This window comes from Tachysurus vachellii, chromosome 9 (genome assembly GCF_030014155.1).
Source record: "Tachysurus vachellii isolate PV-2020 chromosome 9, HZAU_Pvac_v1, whole genome shotgun sequence".
Taxonomy (NCBI): Eukaryota; Metazoa; Chordata; class Actinopteri; order Siluriformes; family Bagridae; genus Tachysurus; species Tachysurus vachellii.
The window spans coordinates 738,162-754,221 of record NC_083468.1 but is presented as its reverse complement, the minus strand read 5'-3'; the positions used below and the strand labels follow the sequence as shown (position 1 = coordinate 754,221).

Genomic DNA, 16,060 nt, shown 5'->3' with positions numbered 1-16,060 from the left:
CACTCAGTTAACCAAGACAATTTAGATATTTCATCTGGTTTTGATGAGATATATAACAATGGAAATTAATCCTATAATTAATCATGTATTCTGAGACAGTTTAATGTCTTGTGTTTAGATATTTTTGGTTTCTTATTTTCATTGTTTAGCCATTATTCTTGATTTGAGTTGTTTCTTTAATGTGATGCTGAGATACTGTGTGTGTGTTTGAATCCACTGTGTGCTTGAGGCAATGTGACCTAATTAACAGGATACCTATTTTTAATAAATCCACACACAGACTCAGCAACATGAATATGTTAATGAAGCAGTTTGTCAAAATCAGTTTGTAGTGGTTTACATAAGAATCCTTAATTATCCAAAGAAGGACTCTTTGTGTGCAGAATGTACCAAGTATCAAACCTAAATGTTAATCCTGACAGGTTCTAGGTATTACGATGTGTGCAGGTGACATCTAATTTGTTTGCGTTGCTTTAACTGTGTGTTTTTTAGAGCGCTGTGTTTGGTTTATATTTGCAAGGTTTTTTACCTACATGACCTCAAAGATGATGTAGGACCTAAAAGACTTTTGTGAAGATTGGACTGAAGTTCAGGAATAGTGCAAAAAAAACTAAATTATATAAGTGTATAAATAATTCTGAACACTCTCTGAGAAGATCTCGGGACTTTGGAGTCAACACCTTAAACTCTTCATATGATCCTCAGACCATTCCTGAACATTTTATTCCATGTGGCAGGACTCATTGTTTGGGTTCCAGGTCACCATCTCCTCAATCCAAATAATGTATATCCAAATCAGCAGTGACAAGTTGGGAAAGCTGCAATTGAAACCTTCCACTCAGTAATAAAATGGCTTAATCACTGAGCTAACACTGACAAAAGTAAGGTACTGAAGTACAGATTATACATTTTTTTATAAATCTGACTTGCATTTTTTTCAACTAGCAAAGTAAAAGAAGCTTATAAATTCTTAACATAAAAATAATACAATATAATATAGCAGTAGGGGGCACGGTGGCTTAGTAGTTAGCACGTTCGCCTCACACCTACAGGGTCAGGGTTCGATTCCCGCCTCCACCTTGTGTGTGTGGAGTTTGCATGTTCTCCCCGTGCCTCGGGGGTTTCCTCCGGGTACTCCGGTTTCCTCCCCCGGTCCAAAGACATGCATGGTAGGTTGATTGGCATCTCTGGAAAATTGTCCCTAGTGTGTGAATGAGAGAGTGTGTGTGTGCCCTGCGATGGGTTGGCACTCCGTCCAGGGTGTATCCTGCCTTGATGCCCGATGACGCCTGAGATAGGCACAGGCTCCCCGTGACCCGAGGTAGTTCGGATAAGCGGTAGAAGATGAATGAATGAATGAATGAATATAGCAGTATATCTTTTAGTCATGGCTGATCGGAGAATCCTTTCATCTTTTAAACAAAAGTTTTCATATTTGAAAGAAATTGTATTATAGAAATCAGTCTGCAAACGAAGTTACACATAAATAAACAGTGTATTTTGACTGACACATATGCAAGTTTACCACCATTACAGAAGAAAGAGAACCACAAGCCAGATTTGATTCCAAGACAGAAGAAAAACACAAGGTTTTGCATGTGTTTTAAATGAATTTAAAAAGAAATGAGTGCCTGAGATGGTGTAGACGTGATGAGACGTTATTTAGAGACATTGTGTAGAGACAGACTGAGCTCAGACGCTTCAGAGCAAAGATGAAATCACTTTTCTTTATTTTCCTGCTGGTGGTTGGTTGTGGTGTGGCTGTGGGTCTGACAAGAGAATATGTTTTCATTTCATATCACTATTCTTGGTGTTCTGCTGTGTCACATTGCAGATCTTACTACAGAGATCTGGCCACCATCACCTCTACAGAGGAAAATAAACGAGTTTTACAATCAGCCGGTTATTATAACAGTTGGATCGGGATGTCATACTCAGGCACCTGGACATGGTCTGATGGAGATCCTGCTATTTTTCGGAACTGGGATTATGGATCATATGTTCCTACACAATATAGTGAAGTTTGTGCTTTCATATATAATAGTGGAACCTGGAGTAATCAGTGGTGTCAGTACACTATACCTTTCGTTTGCTATCGGTTCTTGATCCTGGTGAAGGAGAAGAAGACCTGGGAAGAGGCTCAGGAGTTCTGCAGGACAAATTACACTGGTTTGGCCTCTGTGACCTCTGAGACGAGCCTGAGGCAGCTGAATCTAGAGACAGTGGGGACGGAGACAGAGAGCGTGTGGACCGGTCTGCGCTTCATGAATGGACAATGGTTCTGGGTGAGCGGGGAGCAGCTGGGGAGCCTGGTCTCAATGCCTTCATGTCCAGCTCTATCTTACCGCTGTGGAGCTCTCAACACCACAACAAACACCTTGCAGAACCTGAACTGTAATGAGAAGCTGAACTTCGTCTGCTACTGGAATTGAGTAAGGAAAAATCTATAATTCTATATATATAATTCTATAAAAATCTATATACATTAATATATTTTCAATCAAAGCTTAACCCAGTTTAGGATAAAATTAACAGTTTATTTAGAATTTATAATGTTATTTGAGTCAATGAGCTCAATGGACAGATTTCGGTGACTCTCTTTAAGGCCAAATGATTTTGTCTCCTTTAATTAGCTTATTTTAATGTTAATTAACTTTAAACCTCCGTTTTAAAATGGCAGCTTGGCAAGAAGCAGGAGTTACCTGAAATAAAAACAACACACTCAAAATCTTTTTTTTAAAACTCCAAAATCTAATGTCCAACACAGGCATTTAATTTTTTTACAACTGCTTTAGCTGTGTAATCTTTCACTGCCGTGTCTATTTGTTTATCTCCGTAGCCACACTTTTGTGTTTATCTTGTATTTAAATATTTTTGTCTGCATGACTGATGTAGGTGTGAAGACATTTATGACTTCAGAACTGACCTTAAAGGTTTAAGAACTGGTTTTATTATGAGACTTGTGTGATTCTTTACTGGACTGGTGTTTAGAAATATTGCAGTGAAATCTTTGTGCACCTGAACACCTGAACTATTAGTGATAATACTTCCAGAGAATTTTACAGGTTTTAGATGAATAAACTGAGGTAAACATTACGAGGAATTTTACTTCTTATACAACAATTGGCTCTGGTTTTCTAATATGATTTGTCATATATCATATTTGGTCATCTGTCAACAGAAGATGGTGGCATATGATGTAGCGTGTGAACTGATATGTGGATGGTATGTGGTAGCTCAGTGGTTAAGGTGTTGGGCTACTGATCAGAAGGTCATGGGTTCGAACCCCAGGTCCACCAAGCTGCCACTGCTGGGCCTGAGCAAGGCCCTTAACCCTCAGTTGCTCAGTTGTAAGTCACTCTGGATAAGGGTGTCTGCTAAATGCCGTAAATGTAAATGAACTACGGTGGCTGGGAAGTGCAAAACAAATTAACAAATCCGAAAACACAACGACAAGTCAGACAACCCAGAAACGGTAGTGTATCGTTTTTGAAACCTACCGATCATTGGACAAGACACCTGTCACTCAAGATATACAGGTATGGAATCTTATGTGTAATGTGTAAAGTTCTCCTTTTAAATATAAGAAAATAACAGAATTAATCCACAGTAATCCATTCCATCCATCCATTCCAACTTTTCCCTGCGGCAGACTGTTGAACTTCATGTATACTTTGAGTGACAGGTGTCTTGTCCAATCACAAACTATACCAACCGCTTCCGGGTTGTCTGAAATGTCGTTGTGTTTTCTGATTTGTTAATTTGTTTTCTGATTGTTAATGTGTTTCGTGCACCGATTCAGACAACCCGGAAGAGGTAGGTATAGTTTGTGAATGGAAACTTACCGATCATTGGACAAGACGACTGTCATTAAAGATATACAGGTGAATGAAAGGTGTCTCGTCCGATGATGGTAAGTTTCCATTCACAAACTATACCAACCGCTTCCGGGTTGTCTGACTTGTTAATGTGTTTTCGGATTTGTTAATTTGTTTTGCACTTCCCGGCCACCGTAGTGAACCATAATAAAACCAGTTCACATCTTTTAGGTCAGTTCTGAAGTCATGAATGTCTTCACACCTATTAGTAATGATGGAGAACAGAGTACTGAACACCTTGCAACCGATACATTGGACAAGCTAAATGTTGAGTTAATAGTATATAATAATAAAAAGAAGAAGAACTCCAAATAAGAATTTCCAAAATCCAGCATAGGCATATATTTTTTTGTCAAAGACAGATGGAACAGCACCACTTCTAAAGTTAGAGTCAAAGTAAGGTAGACTTCTCAGAGCAGTGTTGATCACATGGGGCACCTGCAGCTGATGTCTGATAAAATTGTTCAAGCACTTTGGTGGTAAAGGTTTGGAGAAAATCAATTTCAAACCAGGTCACAGAGATGCTAGGATATGTAATTTATAATGCATACATTAGCTATGAGTTTAGAATAATTAGTGTGGAACAGAGATGCTGACACTGACATACCCATGATGTCTTCTTAACATGAAATGAGAATGTTTCACAGATAAGAGACACAAATTTTTATGTTTTATATTAATTAATGAAATTATAAAGGGGTTATCACGTTCGCCTCACACCTCCAGGGTTGGGGGTTCGATTCCCACCTCTGCCTTGTGTGTGTGGAGTTTGCATGTTCTCCCCGTGCCTCGGGGGTTTCCTCCGGGTACTCCGGTTTCCTCCCCCGGTCCAAAGACATGCATGGTAGGTTGATTGGCATCTCTGGAAAATTGTCCGTAGTGTGTGAGTGTGTGAGTGAATGAGAGTGTGTGTGTGTGCCCTGTGATGGGTTGGCACTCCGTCCAGGGTGTATCCTGTCTTGATGCCCGATGACGCCTGAGATAGGCACAGGCTCCCCGTGACCCGAGGTAGTTCGGATAAGCGGTAGAAGATGAGTGAGTGAGTGAGTGAGTGATTTATTACACAAATAGTAATTGTTGTTTTATCTTACTATTGCAGTGCTGTTTTATTCATGTCCACTAGGTGGTACTAAAAAAAGCTTATTGTTATAAAGGTTAATTCTCAGTGAAAAAGCTTAATTGTCTGTTTGTGTTAGAGATAATTAAATAAATAACAGCAAAAAGAAAAGAAAAAACAAAGTATACATAGTATTTTCACAGCGGTCCTTTTATATATGAGAGTAAATTCACTATTCTGTAAATTTAAAGAAGGGTTTCTCAAACGAAAAGTTCATCACATCAGTTAAGATTTTAAACTGATTTGAATTTGTTTTTGTGATAAGAACCAGAAGTCATATTTACAACATACAGAAAGACTTTTTATTAGTTGTAAATTATTATCAACACTACTGTATGTGTGTCATGAAATTTTATAGTAGGTGCAGAAAGAATTCTGACCCCTTCAGACGTTATTGTGTAGATTTCATTTAAAATGGATTAAACTGTCCTTTTTGTCATTAATCCATGCACAATAATCAATTATGACAAAGCAAAAACATTCCAATGTTCCAGTGAGAAAAAAAAAATTATTTTTTGGGCCAAGTACTATAAAGAAGCAGAAAAGGGAACACTTTCTAAATCCAGGCCTGTAAAGGCTTGTAGAGACCTAAAAGATAAAAGATAAATCTCTTCCCTAAACTCGTTTACCAAAAACAGAAAGAAAAATCCAACATCTAACAGAAACGGCAGTCGAGTGTATTAAAATAGAATGAGGTGTGAATACTTTGAGATCCCACTGTACAGCCATCCATCCATCCATTAATCTTCTGCCACTTATCCAGAGCTGGGACGCGGGGGCAGTCTAAGCAGGGACACCCAGACTTCCCTCTCCCCAGACACTTCCTCCAGCTCTTCCGGGGGGACACCGAGGCATTCCCAGGCCAGCCGAGAGACATAGTCCCTCCAGCGTGTCCTAGATTAAATACTGTGTGTCAAAGTTACAGCATTTCATTTATTTTGTGCTTTAACTGCATGTTTAATTTTTCTTTGTAAGGATCTTTGTTAGGAGGGGCACAGTGGCTTAGTGGTTAGCACATTCACCTCACACCTCCAGGGTCAGGGTTCGATTCCCACCTCCGCCTTGTGTGTGTGGAGTTTGCATGTTCTCCCCGTGCCTCGGGGGTTTCCTCCGGGTACTCCGGTTTCCTCCTGCAGTCCAAAGACATGCATGGTAGGTTGATTGGCATCTCTGGAAAATTGTCCGTAGTTTGTGATTGCGTGAGTGAATGAGAGTGTGTGTGTGTGTGTGTGTGTGTGTGTGTGTGCTCTGTGATGGGTTGGCACTCCGTCCAGGGTGTATCCTGCCTTGATGCCCAATGACGCCTGAGATAGGCACAGGCTCCCCGTGACCTGAGGTAGTTTGGATAAGCGGTAGAAAATGAGTGAGTGAGAAATTATAAAGGGAAATCGAAAAATTAAAAAGTGGAATGTAATTGTGTCTGGAAAACAAATTGACTTGCGGAATTTGGCTGAGGTCATCATCTTTGATAAGAAACATGGATACAGACATTGAGCTTTGAAAATAAAGGTTATTGGGTTGATGGGATGTTCTTTGTGAGAAGCTCGTAACTTGTACTCAGTGCTGACCCAAGGTAGTTCGGATAAGTGGTAGAAAATGAGTGAGTGAGAGGATCTTTGTTTATTTTGCCTTTAGATTGTTTTAAATGTAATGTAAATCTGTGCGAGTGTCATTGTGAGAGTCACTGGACATGTGTCAAAAAGGCATGTAAAGATATTGTGTAGAGGTTTACAGGTGCTTCAGTGCAAAGGTAAAATCAATGTTTTTTTCTTTTCATGCTGGTGGTGGGTTGATGTATGGCTGTAGATCTGACAAGAGAATATATTTTCAATAGCACTGTATTAAATTGGCCTGATGATCAGTCATAGTGCAGACAAAACTACAGAGATCTGGCCACTGGCACATCTTTGGTGGAAAACTGAACTGCTAACAAAAGTTGGATTAGGCTTTTTTTTTAACATTCCAGTATTGTGCTGTCATGTGATTTAGCTATGGATTCATCACAAACTACAACTGTGCAAATAAAAGACATTTTTTTTGTTATCGGTTCTTGATCCTGGTGAAAGAGAATAAGACCTGGGAAGAGGCTCAGGAGTTCTGTAGGACTAATTACACTGGTTTGGCCTCTGTGACCTCTAAAACAAACCTGGGGCTGCTGAATTCTAGCTGGGATCATTGCCCTTTTGGACCTTCGGACGAGATTTTGATTGGCGCATCGGGAGCCGGGCCTTGAGAGGGGGGTACTGTCAGGAACAGCTTGGACTTCCCTGTCTGAACACCATGTGTTTTGTTTTTGTTCACATGTCTTAACCCCACCCTATCCTTATCCGTTCTGCCTCTGAACACCTGTCCCTTGTGTTTTCAATAATTGCCTTCCCTGTTTAAACCAGTTGCCTTTTTTTTTTTCGAGTCCTGGTTTTTTATCTGTGAAGACACCCTGACAATTATACAGTTATATTAAAGAGTGTTATAGTGAAGTACGATATCAGAACACACTTTATGAAGCTGTACATGTCTGTAATCATTTCATAGACAGAACACCACAAAACCTTAAAGAAATAAAAATCTTGAAGGAGCTGGAAATCTCTTTCTAGAAGTTCCTGCTGCTGTAATGAGTCTGTTCCAGCAGAGGGCGCCACAGCACACTGATCAAGAAACACTTGATTTTATAGACTTTTACCACAGAAGCTTTCAGGATTCATATTTATTATAGTTAATAATAAGATTGACTCTTTAAACCTTTGATTCTCTTTAAAATGTTAGATCTAGAACCTTTAAAGGATCTTCAGCTTGTCCTTCATGAGAAACTTTCATTTAATACGTTTTACAGCAAATCATTTCAGGGTAAAAAAAAAAAAAAAAGGGTTTCACATTCAGTAGAGCTCTCTCTGAAAGATAAGTAGTCTTAGAGCCCTTAAAACGTACTCATACATGCTCTATGAAAGCATGCAAATGACACCACAAGTATTTGGGCTGATGGAAATCTTTTGCTTGCAAAACTTAGTCACATTTATTTACATGCTGGAATCCTGTCAGAGTTCAAAAGGCTGCAGAAAGACAAATAATATACAGTGCAGCTCTTATACAAAAAAAAATAATAATAAAGGAGAATTTAAATCTCTACTATTGGTCACATGGATGAAGAGACACACTGAGTACTTTAAAAATGGGGACTGTGACTGTGTGCAGTGTTTTAACAGAGCTGTTCCAGGCCATCCGTATTTGATCCGCTATTCTGTGTTTTGACCAGCAGAGGTCAGTGTTTCCCTCATGTTCTATTTCCTCTGTCTGTTTCTTTGTGTCTTTAAGCACTGTTTCTAATTTTATTTATTTATTTGTTTGTTTGTTTGTTTGTTTGTTTGTTTGTTTGTGATTCTACTTGTTTCATTGGATTTGTTATCTAAACTTTTTAAATAACATTGTTTTTAATAATTTTTCTTTGTGGTGATAGATAGATAGATAGATAGATAGATAGATAGATAGATAGATAGATAGATAGATAGATAGATAGATAGATAGATAGATAGATAGATAGATAGATAGAGAGATATCATGTAACTTCACTCAAGAAAAAAAAATCGAGTTTACAGATTTATTTTAAATGAATCTCATTATTTTCCCTTCAAATAAATATAAATAAATATGAACAATAATAATAATAATAATTAAATATTAATGTTATATATGGGTTTAAACATTCCTTTTGTAACAAATGTTTACTGAGAACACTATAAAGAAGAAAAAGTTTCATTTAAAGAATCCTTTTTTGAACCTATTTGAGTAGTGTAAGTGCATGAGTATTTACATTTACATTTACATTTACAGCATTTGGCAGACGTCCTTAACCAGAGCGACGTACATAAGTGTTTAAATCTCTATCATTGATTACATTAATGCTGGTTCACTAAGTTAAATACTTAAGATACCATGAGTTTAAAACATTGTTCAAAGTTACAATGAAAAAGTTTTTGCTGCTTATGACAAATTGATGCTGGCTGTCATGACATTGCATAGTCATTGGCATCCTTGAGAGTCCATGTCACGTCTTAAACAAAAGTGAATTTGAATTTCAACAAAATTTGATTATGATTATTGGGGCGCAAACTAAGGCTTTGCATGGGTTCAATGTCAGATGGTTTATACTCACTGAACAAACAAGCAACTTTTAGTCTTAAAGTTTAATAAATAAATATCAGTAAACTCCCAGGTTTTACCCTTTATTTGTCACCTTACAAGACACACGGTGCACCACGAGCTGGTCTTCTATACATGAACATAATACACATCAAATCTAATCACATTATAACACAGCTAATAAATTATCACTTATATTGTAACAGCAACATTCCTTTACATTTATATTCATTATGTCGCTTTGTAGAAGCCGACATTCTGTTTTCCTATTTAAGCTTAGACACGAATTTATAAAATTTAATGCGGCCTAGAGCTTTCGAGTCACATGCACCAAATTCAGATATGTTGTAGACGCTGGTCTGAAGTTTGTTGCTATTACTTTTCTAAGTGATCCGAGTACCAGTACTTCAGGTACCGGGTCTCAAAGTGGCCTTTTTTCCCATAGACTCCCATTATAAACTTTGGAGGTTTATAACTCAGCAAGCTTTTGAACTTTCTACACCAAACTCGTCCAGCTCCTTTAGGGTGAGACTCTAAACAAACGTTTACATTGGTGTACCGACTGGCCTTTCGGTTGTGCCGCAGCCCCGCCCCCAAAATATGCAAAATCAAAAAACTTTTTACAACATGGACATGTGACATATCAAAACACTCAGAACAATGAGGGGAACTTCCTCACGTGTATTCTGATGATGTCACATGATGTTACATGATGTCATGTGAAAATAAAAAAATTTGCACAACATGGGCATGTGATATATCAAAACACTCAGCCCAATGAGGGGAACTTCCTCAGGAGTATTGAATGATGTCACATGCTCGTCTCCACTTGCCTCCAAATGTCTTGGCACCCTATCTTTCTGTCCACTTGCCTTCAAAAGTAACACTGACCCTTATGTCCACTCGCCTCTAAAAAGCACCGGCCTTTGTGAATACTTGCACCGTCAAAGCCAACATCAAAGTTTGTCGCGATGAACTTTACAAATCTAGTTTTATTTACATGTGTAACTCATGATATGGAAGTTTTCTGTAAAAATGTTGTGTAGAGATGTTGTGTAGGATGTTGTGTAGAGATGTTATGTAGGATGTTGTGTAGGATGTTGTATAGAGATGTTGTGTAGGATGTTGTGTAGAGATGTTGTGTAGAGATGTTATGTAGGATGTTGTGTAGAGATGTTGTGTAGAGATGTTGTGTAGGATGTTGTGTAGAGATGTTGTGTAGAGATGTTGTGTAGGATGTTGTGTAGAGATGTTGTGTAGGATGTTGTGTAGAGATGTTGTGTAGGATGTCGTGTAGAGATGTTGTGTAGGATGTTGTGTAGGATGTTGTGTAGAGATGTCGTGTAGGATGTTGTGTAGGTTGTTGTGTAGAGATGTTGTGTAGGATGTTGTGTAGGATGTTGTGTAGAGATGTTGTGTAGGATGTTGTGTAGAGATGTTGTGTAGAGATGTTGTGTAGGATGTCGTGTAGAGATGTTGTGTAGAGATGTTGTGTAGAGATGCTGTGTAGAGATGTTGTGTAGAGATGTTGTGTAGGATGTTGTGTAGAGATGTTGTGTAGGATGTTGTGTAGAGATGTTGTGTAGAGATGTTGTGTAGGATGTCGTGTAGAGATGTTGTGTAGGATGTTGTGTAGGATGTTGTGTAGAGATGTCGTGTAGGATGTTGTGTAGGTTGTTGTGTAGAGATGTTGTGTAGGATGTTGTGTAGGATGTTGTGTAGAGATGTTGTGTAGGATGTTGTGTAGAGATGTTGTGTAGGATTGAGCCGAGTCTGACGTCACTGTATACGTGTCACGTTACACAGCAACAAACACAAACACAAACACATCAACAATGGTCGATGTTGCTTTACTGTTAATGCTCATGGCTTTGTGAACCTACATTAACACCCAAACGCGGTGAATCCAACGTGTACGTGCAGCTCCATGTAATCTGTATAAACGGAGGTTGTAATCGAGAAAGTACATAACGTTATTTTATCATTAACACAGAAAAAAGTTAGCCTTAGCATGTAGCTACTTACTATCATGTGCTGATAATGTATTATATCGCGGTAAAGTAAAAGTGTATTAAACATTAGTATACTTAAGGTACATTATCAAATGCGCTAACAGTAGCCCCACCCCCAGGTGCTAACAGTAGCCCCGCCCACAGCCCCGCCCACAGCCCCTAACACAAGCGGTTCTTAAGTCTAGACCAGCAACGTTTTGGTGCTACTTAAGAACCACTTTTCCTGGTTCAGAGCCGGTGCTTTGGCTGTCGGAAAAGAAAGAACTGGTTCTAAATTAGGCTCCGAACCAGTGACAAAGGCATTTGTGTTATGTAAATGAGCAGCGAAAGTAAACACGACATAGTTGACAGGAGCATTTACACAGTAATAATGTATTTAAAGACTATTTTATCTCAACGTTAGACTACTGCAGCTCTCTCTGTCAGGTCTACATATGAAAACTTATTCTCTGTAAATGATCCAAAATGTGTGACTTGTCTTCAACCTGCCTAAGTTCTCCACACCACCACACTGATGTGTTCCTCCACTGGCTCCTGTAGCTGAACACATCAGATTTAAACACTAGTGATTTCCTACAAAGCCAAAAACGGACCATCTCCCTCTTACCTCAAAGCCCTCATCACCCCTCACACTGCATCTCACACCCTTAGATCTACAGCACTGCACCACTCGTCCCTCCATCTCTCAGGGTAAGAGGTAAGACTCTTTTCTGTTCTGCACCATGGGGTGCAGTGGGATGAACTTCCACTTCCACTAAGAATTAGAAGAATCGACATCGACACCCGAGCGAAATCGACACGATGGGTCATCAGCAGCTCTATTGGAGTCACCCGAGGAAATTCGGCCAGGGATCTCGATCCTGCCGTGTGTGCTCAAACAGACATGGTCTGATCCGTAAATACGGGCTCAACATGTGCCGTCAGTGTTTCAGACAATACGCGAAAGACATTGGCTTCGTCAAGTTGGATTAAAGGTCTGGATTGTTTCACCAGAGCCATGTGGAACCACCATCTTTCCAGGCAACCACCGTGAAGTCCCTTGAATTACAAATAAACACTTTTTCTGGTTAAAAAAAAAAAAAAAAAAAAAAAAAAGAATTAGAAGAATTTTGGTGTGGTCACTTCTAATTAAACTTTATTATCTGAAGGAAGTGAACTTGTTTAAGAATTGTCATCTACGTTACCATAGCAACACAAGGCTGAGCTGGTGTCCTTTAGCTCCACAGTTTGTTTAATGTTATGTTGTCAGTATTGTTGTCATGCATCACAATCTACAGTCATAAGCCTCAGCTGATATTCTTACAGGATTCTTACAACCCGGCTTTATTTTGCATCGTAGAAGCATGTTTCCTGACAAGAAAAAAACTTACTTTATTTTTGCATACGTTTTAAATGAATTTAAAGTACCTCTGTGTGACTTTCTGAGTCGGGTGCAATGTTGCTCAGACACATTGTACCGAGACGTTGTGTAGAGTCATACGGAGCTAAGGAGCCACAGAGCAGATATGAAATCGCTTTTTATCATTTTTCTGCTGGCGGTCAGATGTGGTGTTGCCGTAGGTGTGATAAGACAATATATTTACGTGAACACCATAAAAGATTGGCCCGATGCTAAGTCATACTGCAAAAAATACTACAGAGATCTGGCCAATGTCACCAGTATGGAGGAAAACAATCGTCTTGTGGCGTCTGGACCTGGTTCTGGCTGGATTGGGCTGCGCAAAGGTTTCTTTAATCGATCAGAAGTTTTTTTAAACTGGGATTCCTCCTGCGTTACTTCAGAAGCAAATTGTGTTTATACCTCCAACTCTGGATTATGGTATTGTGATTACTGCACAAATATAAAGAGTTTCTACTGTGATCAGTTCCTGAATCTGGTGAAGGAGAAGAAGACCTGGGAAGAGGCTCAGGAGTTCTGCAGGACTAATTACACTGGTTTGTCCTCTGTGAGCTCTGAGACGAGCCTGAGGCAGCTGAATCTATTGTCGGTGGGGACTGAGAAACTGTGGATCGGTCTGCGCTTCATAGATGGACAATGGCTGAGGGTGAACGGGGAGAGGCTGGAAAGCCCGGTCTCAATGCCTTCGTGTCCAGCTCAGCCTTACAGCTGTGGAGCTCTCAACACCACAACAAACACTTTGCAGATCCTGAACTGCAATGAGAGGCTGAACTTCCTCTGCTACTAATAGTGAGTAAAGAAAAACAGAAACAACAAGAAATCATGATTGTAGATTAAATATGGGATCGTTAAAAAGTGTCAGTTTCATAAACATATGGTGTCTTTTTGTGTTCTCTGTTTTCCTGAACAGGTGATTTTACACAAGTTCACACCTCCTTCAGGAAGATTATACTGTATACTGCATCATATGATATAATTATTTATTTAATTATTTTTAGATTTCTTTACTAATATTTAACTGGGTTTTAATTTTAGGTTTTTATAGTACAGGTTAATTGTATAATTAATGTAGAAATCTGGATTGTGTTTAGTTAAAAATGTGTTTATTAATTTTTTATAACGACGGCTCTGACAGGTTTATATTAAAACTTCTGCTATAAGAGGCGGCTAAGATCTGAATACATTTTATGTCATTATAATTGTCATAATTTTCTCTTATTAATGTTACAAATACAAATAAACACTTCATTGAGAATGAATTTGTCCTGATTGATGAAAATCTCTGCATTCATTTCAGATTTCAATTCAGTTTTATTTGTTAATTGCTTTTAATAATTGACATTGTCACATAGATGTCAGGGATTGTGGGAAGAATGCTGACAATAGTAGCTTTACAGTAATATATCAAATTTGTGTAAAGAATTTAAATTGTGTAAACGTATCTCTGATGAGCAGGTGAGAGAGGTCATTTGTTAAAGAAAAACTCCCTGAGACAATATGAGGAAGGAACCTTGAGAGGAACCAGACTCAAGGGAACTCATCCTTATCTGGGTGACACCAGAGTGTGTTGTAGTGACGTAGTCTAATTGTTGTAAGCCTGTACATGGATGGGGTTCGTGAAAGCCATGAGAAGATGGATACTTCAGAGACATAAGCTCTTCTGTCGTCGTGCCGCAGCCAGCATTGGCATTCCTCAGTGGAAACATGGATCCTACCCAGTTGCATGGGTTCAGGGGAGTTGAGGACCAGCAAGTCCTCCTCAGCTCAAGGGAATAAACAAAGAGGTCTTGGCTCCTAAAAAGGATTCCCAAGCACTTGGCAAGGGTAATATATTGTGACAGTCAAATGTCCTGATCTCTGCAGGCAAATTCTGCCTAAAGCATAGGGTCAAGGAAAATGGCCTTCAGCCTGACTCACTTGTTCAGTCTCTTGTCATCTCAAGACTGGATTACTGCAGCTCTCTCTGTCAGGTCTACATATGAACACAATTTGCCCTCTGCTAATGATGCAAAATGCAGCTGTGTGACTTGTTTTCAACCTGCCTAAGTTCTCCACACCACCACACTGCTGTGTTCCTCCTCTGGCTCCTGTAGCTGAACACATCAGATTAAAAACTCTGATGCTTGTCTACTTAAAATGGACCATCTAACTCCTACCTCAAAGACCTCATCACTCCTCACACTGCACCTCACACCCTGGTCAGCGCTGTTTCTGTTTACTGTTTATTGTCTTTTGTGTATTGTAATTTTTGTACTTTTTGTATTGTCTTGTAACTTTTTGTCTGCACTGTCTTATGTCCTGCACTGTCTTGTTTGTCTTGTTTGTCTTGTCCTGCACTGTGTACACCTGGTTGCACAGTTGCACTTTATGTGGCTAAGACTACTTACTAAGTCCTTATAGCTCTGTCTTTGTTTTATGTAACACCCTGATCCTGGAGAAACGTCTCATTTCACTGTGTACTGTAACAGCTATATATGGTTGTAATGACACTAAAAGCTTCTTGACTTGACTTGACACCCTCAGATCTATGGCACTGCTCCACTGGTCCCACCATCTCACAGGGTAAGAGGTAAGTATACAACAAGACTCTTTTCTGCTCTGGTACCGAAGTGGTGGAATAAACTTCCCCTAGAGGTCCGGACAGTTGAGTCAGTGGATATCTTCAAACGCTGAGTGAAGGCCTACTTATTCATACTTCAATATACTTCAACTAGCACTTTATCCCCTGTTTGTTGTATGTGTATATTTAAAAAAAAACTTTTAAATATAAACTAGGTCTGTAACCTATTGAACTAGAGTTAATGTATTCAATGATAGAGACTTAAAAACACTTTTGGATGTCGCTCTGGAGAAGAGATTCTGATAAATACTGCAAGTGTGAATGTAAATTGCTCAAAACTCGGGCGATGCCTCCCTCTGGCGGTCAGAAGGGGAAGTGCAGGTGGCACTGTTACAGTAATGAGAGTTGTTGAGTCAATTCTGTTTTTCTTCTCCTTTTGGCTGCTCCCTGTTCAGGGTCACCACAGAGGATCATCCGGTCTGCATATTTGATCTTGGCACAGGTTTTTACTCCGGATGCAAACGATAATATAAAATAACATAAAATAATAAGTGTACAAAGTAACTGACAAACGATCTGATTACACAATCTGGAAAGAACTCATTAAGCTCAACGGAAAGTGTGTGAAGGACAAGTGGAAGCTGCCCTGATACGAACCTGCCACTAGATGGAGTTACAAAAATCTGTCATAATGACGGATAAAGTCAAGTTTCTAGTTTTGATATCAGGTGCACAGGTAAAGTGTGTAATACACAGTGAAAATTACCTCAATAAATACATACACACCTAAAGTCGGGTTTAATTCCAACACCGACCATTTCTGCACAAACAGTAGTTTGTCTTAAATTTCACATGTAATAATTGTTGCTTTTATTTAGTAAAATTTGATTTCTGATTGTTTCTTCTGCTTTAGAGCTAAGAATAAAATTTCACAAAGTAATAAATAAAATAAATCATAAG

At 39.0% G+C, this 16,060-nt stretch overlaps 2 protein-coding genes across 2 annotated transcripts; both read left to right on the top strand.

Moving 5' to 3' along the window:
* Positions 1-11,926: 11,926 nt before the first annotated feature.
* Positions 11,927-12,230, top strand: LOC132851556 (small ribosomal subunit protein uS14). Its single transcript, XM_060878514.1, has one exon. The coding sequence runs from the start codon at positions 11,943-11,945 to the stop codon at positions 12,111-12,113; it is 171 nt and encodes a 56-aa protein (XP_060734497.1). The 5' UTR covers positions 11,927-11,942; the 3' UTR covers positions 12,114-12,230.
* Positions 12,231-12,802: 572 nt separating this feature from the next.
* LOC132851622 (snaclec 7-like) lies at positions 12,803-13,327 on the top strand. Its single transcript, XM_060878590.1, has one exon. It carries the CDS (start codon positions 12,803-12,805, stop codon positions 13,325-13,327), a length of 525 nt encoding a protein of 174 aa, XP_060734573.1.
* Positions 13,328-16,060: the final 2,733 nt, after the last annotated feature.